Source organism: Oncorhynchus clarkii, chromosome 30, assembly GCF_045791955.1.
Source record: "Oncorhynchus clarkii lewisi isolate Uvic-CL-2024 chromosome 30, UVic_Ocla_1.0, whole genome shotgun sequence".
Classification (NCBI taxonomy): Eukaryota; Metazoa; Chordata; class Actinopteri; order Salmoniformes; family Salmonidae; genus Oncorhynchus; species Oncorhynchus clarkii.
Genome location: NC_092176.1, coordinates 27,364,366 through 27,370,724, shown reverse-complemented (window position 1 = coordinate 27,370,724; position 6,359 = coordinate 27,364,366). Strand labels below are relative to the sequence as shown.

General features: G+C 41.9%; 1 protein-coding gene across 2 annotated transcripts; it reads right to left on the bottom strand.

Annotated features, from left to right (window-relative positions):
• Positions 1-432: 432 nt before the first annotated feature.
• On the bottom strand, positions 433-4,395 carry LOC139389905 (folliculogenesis specific bHLH transcription factor). Of its 2 annotated transcripts, none has more exons than XM_071136935.1 (6): positions 4,160-4,395; positions 3,833-3,979; positions 3,596-3,685; positions 2,984-3,163; positions 679-741; positions 433-504 (listed from the first exon to the last, which is right to left on the bottom strand). In XM_071136935.1, the coding sequence occupies exons 1-5, from the start codon at positions 4,373-4,375 to the stop codon at positions 724-726; spliced, it is 651 nt and encodes a 216-aa protein (XP_070993036.1). In that variant the 5' UTR covers positions 4,376-4,395; the 3' UTR covers positions 433-504; positions 679-723. The 2 variants fall into 2 exon arrangements, with proteins under 2 accessions (XP_070993036.1, XP_070993037.1); XM_071136936.1 differs by having other exon boundaries at positions 3,833-3,943.
• Between the last annotated feature and the right edge of the window lie 1,964 nt (positions 4,396-6,359).

Genomic DNA, 6,359 nt, shown 5'->3' with positions numbered 1-6,359 from the left:
TTAAACACTATTATTGCAGACAGAGTCCATGCAACGTACAGTATTATATGACATGTTAAGCTAATTTACTCCTGAACTCATTTTGCCTTGCCCTAACAAAGGGGTTGAATACATTTAAGCTTTTCATTACTTTGTAAAGATTTCAACAAACATAATTCCACGTTGACATCATGGAACATTGTGTGTAGGACAGTGACAAAAATCTAAATTCAATCAATACATTTTAAATTCAGGCTGTAACAACAAAACGTGGAAAAAGGCAATACTTCCTAAAGGCATTGTGACCTACTAATACCATACTGTATATCTCTTTGCTAAATAAAAACATACAAACCACTCCATGCTTACAATTTTATTATAAGGGGCTGCTGAATATTGTAAAATAAATAAAGTTTAACAAAACACATTATGTACCAAACAAACTCATAAAATATAATTTAACAAATACAACATCCTTCCGTCTGTTTTTCTTCCGAGAACATTCTCCCATCTGAAGCATAGCCCCTAAAAAAAAAAACGTCATATTTGAACAAACTTCCGTATCAAAGTGTGAAAATACCTTTGTGTTCAACCAGCAAATTATGACTGCATCCCAAATTAAAGCATAATCCCTACATAGTGCACTATATAAGGAATAGGGTGCCATTTAGGATGACCACATAACTCTTGTAAACCTACCTGGAAGGTATGTTGAGTCCAGGCTGGGTCTCTCTACCATTCCTCTCAACTGGGCTGGAACATCTATAGAGAGGAAACAGTTCATACAGGGCTGTCTGCTAGCAGTCAAGACCCAAGAGAATATCACAGGTTATACACAGAGTATACCAAACAATAGGAACACGTTCCTAATATTGAGTTGCGCTAAAGTGTTCCACAGGGACGCTGGCCCATGTTCTGTCCTTGAGCAGTTCTTGTCTATTAATGTTCTCTATTATGTTTCATGTTTTGTGTGGACCACAGGAAGAATAGCTGCTGCTTTTGCAACAGCTAATGGGGATCCTAAAATAATACCAAATACGCCAGTGCCTCCCAAAGTTGTGTCAAGTTGGCTGGATGTCCTTTGGGTGGTGGATCATACGTGATCCAAATCAAATCAAACTTTGTCACATGAAAATAAAAAGTAACACAATAAGAATAACGATGCTATATACAGGGGCCACCGGTACCGAGTCAGTGTGCAGGGGTACAGACTAGTTGAGGTAATCTGAGGATCTGGGGACCCATGCCAAATCTTTTCAGTCTCCTGAGGGGGAAAAGGTTTTGTCGTGCCCTCTTAAATTATTGTCTTGGTATGTTTGGACCATGATAGTTCGTTGGTGATGTGGACACCAAGGAACTTGAAACTCTCGACCCACTCCACTACAGCCCCGTCGATGTTAATGGGGGCCTGCACGGGCCGCCTTTTACTGTAGTCCACGATCAGCTTCTTAGTCTTGCTCACATTGAAGGAGTGGTTGTTGTCCTGGCACCACACTGCCAGTTCTCTGACCTCCTCCCTATAGGCCGTCTCATCGTTGTCGGTGATCAGGCCTACCACCGTTGTGTCGTCAGCAAAGGATCAGCGTGGCAGACGTGTTGTTGCCTACTCTTACCACCTGGGGTCAGGAAGTCCAGGATCCAGTTGCTGAGGGAGGTGATCAGTCCCAGAGTCCGTAGTAATGAGTTTTGTGGGCAATATGGTGTTGAACGCTGCGCTGTAGTCAATGAACAACATTCTCATATAGTTGTTCCTTTTGTCTAGGTGAGAAAGGGCAGTGTGGAGTGCGATTGAGATTGCGTCATCTGTGGATCTGTTGGGGCGGTTTGCGAATTGGAGTGGGTCTAGGGTATCCAGGAGGATGCTGTTGATGTGAGTGCCACGGGCGGTAATCATTTAGGCAGGTTACCATCGCTTCCTTAGGCACAGGGACTATGGTGGTCTGCTTGAAACATGTCGGTATTACAGACTCAGTCAGGGAGAAGTTGAACATGTCAGAGAAGACACTTGACAGTTGGTCCGCGCATGCTTTGAGTACACGGAATTCGTCTGGCCCAGCGGTTTTGTGAATGTTGACCTGTTTAAAGGTTTTGTTCACATTGGCTACCGAGAGCGTTATCACACAGTAATCCAGAAAAGCTGGTGCTCTCGTGCATGCTTCAGTGTTGCTTGCCTCGAAGCGAGCATAAAAAGGCATTTCGCTCGTCTGGTAGGCTCGCGTCACTGGGCAGCTTGTGTCTGGGTTTCCTTCAAGCCCTGCCAAATCTGACAAGCGTCAGAGCCGGTGTAGTAGGATTCAATCTTAATCCTGTATTGATGCTTTTCTTGTTTGATAGTTCATCTGTGGCCATAGCAGGATTTCTTATAGGTGTCCGGATTAGTGTCCTGCTCCTTGAAAGCGGCAGCTTTAGCCTTTAGCTCGATGCGGATGATTGCACACAGGAAACGAGTGTTAAAAACTAGGATCATCTGAGACAAGCTACCCGGGCAGCTGTTTAAACTGAGGACTATTTCTGTCTATATAAAGCCCTTTTGTAGGGGGAAAGAAATCATTCTGATTGGCTGGGCCAGGTGACGGCCCTGCATAGTCATCTGAAATCCATAGATTATGGCCTAATGATTTCATTTCAATTGACTGATTTCCTTATATGCACTGTAACTCAGTAAATTTGTTGAGATTGTTGCATGTTGTGTTTATATTTTTGGTCAGTATAGTTGCCTTGATAAGAATCCAGTTCCATTTTCTGTATTTGTTGGCTACTGTGGGAACCTACTATTATACAATTAAAGTAGTTTTCACTGAATTCATTGTCAGATATTCTTTTAGGCCTTGTGATGGACAACCCTTCACAGTTAGTCAAAGACATGGTCTGCATTCCAAATGGCACCCTTTTCAATAAACTACTTTTGACCAGGGCCCATAGGGCTCACTCTGGTTAAAGTAGTGGTATAAATAGGGAATAGGGTGCCATTTGGGACGACGTCTTGGTGTGTTGCATTTATTACCATGGTCTGGTCCGGTGCCACCTGGATGATGTACTGGTAGGTGGGCATCACACAGTGGTGCAGCACCAGCCCACTCACGTCTCCATCTCCTGCTCCAAACCCTGTAGTCACCAAGGGAAGAGTCATAGTCACCCCGTCGGACAACTCACTACCGGACACTCCTGACACACTGTCCAGCAGCTGTGGGAGAAGAGAGGGTGAGATACAGAGAAGTTCAATAACTACTGTAATTTCTCATTTAATTCCTTAAGTAGTGGTTTTGTGCCAAACCAACACTAACAGATCTATCATACCTGATTCAACTAATCTGACCAGGACAAGTGGAAACAGGTGGGTAGTGCTGGAATGGAACAAAAACCTGCACACTCGGGTGGTCTACAAGGCCAGGAATTGTGACCACTGACCTACATATTTGGTAGCCTCCTATAACCAAACCGATTACCACTGCACAGCAAATCAGAATGTCAGCTTGCGAGACTTCCGGATGGTTGTAGGAGGTTAGCATAGTGGTTGTTGATGGATTGTTTTAAAACCCCATAGGGGTACACTGTACACTGATACAATAGCTCTCACATGTAAACACAAGCAGCTATGAATGCACAAAGTAATTACCTCATCCACCCTCCACAGATCACCACACATCCCATCAGAAGTTGCATAGTTGATCGCATTCTTCAAGAAATCAGTCTTGCTCCCATTATTCTAACAAGCATAAAAATGACATGTCAATATGTTGAATCACAAGAGCAATGCAATTATGCCTGAAATATTGTAGCCCATTGCTGGTATGATGCATGCACCGCTAGTCTGAGCAACACCATCATATTAAACCTACTGTTTTATACTTACACTGTCAGAGTCCTGTAGTACAGCCACCAGTAGCTTGATGTATTCTGTGGCAGCCTTCAGCGTATCCACTTTACTGGGTTTACGGTCACGACGCATCAGTGGTACCATACGCTTCAAACGGGAGAACATGCTGTTCATGTTTTTGATCTAATTAAGCAAATTACACAAGTCAGAGCAAATACAAATTGAATAAATCAAAGGTGATGATTTTCTGTACAGTAGGCCTACTTCCACGCGACAGCGCTGCAGTATTTTGGGTCAATTTCCAAGTCAGACCTTTTGCCAGTTTTTTGTTGACATGGCGCCTGGGCCTACAGTTACACTTACTCTCATTCGTTCCTTGGCGTTTACCAATTGTCTTCTCTTCACAATTTCACTCCAGTCCTCCGTGTGAACATAAAGGCCATCGTTCCCTCGTTTGAATTTAGCTATGTTGGAGTGACTTGGGAGCAATGGCTCACCTGTTTCACTCACCAAAATGTTACCCATCAACTCACGCTCAGGGACACTCATCACCGCAGCATTAACTTCAAAGCTTTTCATAGTGATATATTTTACGTGTGTGGTCATATCCGATATTTTACAGTAGATAACACAATCCAATTACAATGAGGCACTTTGAAGATAAATTACCATGTGTTTCGTTAATTAATTTAATCCAGCGCACACCTGTGAAGCTGGATTTACCGGTTTGTGACTTTTCACAATCACATCCACTTAATTATGCAAAGTGTCACGTGTTTGCTATTAAGGCCATGCATATCAAAATAGTTCAGGAACATAAGTGAGCGATTCCGTGTGATCGAAAACTGTACTTATAATGTTAGCCACTAGAGGTCAGGAGTGTCATAAAATGTAAAATAAATAAATAAATAAAATAAAACCAAGAACAAAAAAACAAGCTACAGTTTATCACATCAGAATTTTTTTTTTCAATATGACCTGGCCTAGAGTGCATTCATTTATCTACATCTTTACTAAGGTCCACAAAATACATTTGTGTGTTAAAACAAGAATGATATGTGTGTTTTGCAATGAAGTACTATGAAGTAAAATGTAATTTGAAACAAACCATAAAAAACTGTTTTTTGAACATTGTGTGTCCCTCTCTCTTTCATAGGCTACAGTCCAAATGGTTCGTGCGATTCAGAATCCTTGGGACGTCCATACCCTAAACCCTAACCTTAATCCGTACCCATACCCTATCCTTAATCATAACCCTTACCTAACCCTAACCTTAACCCTTGTACAGTTCAACTTCAATGGGGTAACGTCAGAGTGGGGACATCCCAAGGATCCCAGATAGCAGTGACCCAATCCAAATGGGAGATAAGTGAGTGGATCATTAAATTAATGACATAACCTTCTTCCGGCCTGACACTGACGTGAGTCTCAGTGTTTGCTCTACCTAAGATTATCACAGTAAATCACAGTAAGTCACCTCATGACTGAGGAATAGGCTACTGTGTATGTATAACACTATAAATATATGGTATATAAATTAAATTAAATGTTATCTCTACATGATAACTTCCTGTCCTGAACATTTCACACTCTGTCCAACCGCACTTGGCTTTAAACTTTGGGTTATAAATAGTGAATCCTTTAACACCTGAATCACGGATTATATAGTTTATCCTGCAGCTACCTTTATTCTCTCCTGTGCTAAGCAGTAGACAGGGAATACAACCAGAATACTGAGGAGAGGGTTAGGATACATCCATAACCTGAACCTAGGACCGCATGACAATGTGACATCTATTTGCATTCCGTTTACTGGTACATCTGTGTGCTCAATACAGGAACCACAGAGGCCTACGTTAAAAACGGTTGCTGTTATTTCAGAGTTGCATGAGCAACGCTTCATAAGTAGAGGAAAAGAGAAATAGAGTAAATTGATGTGCAAAAACAGAGGTAAAACATATTTGGAAACATCATTGCTGACCTTTTCTGCACTCCCTTTGGCTCATATAAAAAGGCAATTTTTTTTGAAAGAGCACTTTGTCTGAATTGTGACGAATATGAACAGGGAGGGCTATGATCAGTACCGATGGCTTTTTACAATGGTTTTGCTTCTGTTAATTTAATAATGATTTAATGTGGTACTGTGTGTTTTTGCTGCTTCCAAGAAAGGAAGGAACACAATATTGACAAGGGCACTCCCTAGTGCACTACCATAGGGCTCTGGTCAAAAGTGCACTATACTGTGCATACTGTGCCATGTCTGACGGAAACAAAGAGTCATATACTGTAGGAGGAAAAGTTTAAGATGGATAGAGAGAAACAATGAGTATGAGAATTGGCAGAACGACCAGCACACTGCCTGAGCACTGCGTAGGTACTGACAAAGAGATAGGCATACTTCAGCCAGTAGGTTTGCATTGCTCTGATGTGACAACAGTGGCTGTGGATGTGTAATTTCTTCTGGACAATAGCTTCTATGCTGCAGTTTGGAGTTAGATCCCAATGTTCTGACCTTGTGTTCTGTTCTATTGTATTATGTGATGGAATATAGCTTTCTGATTCT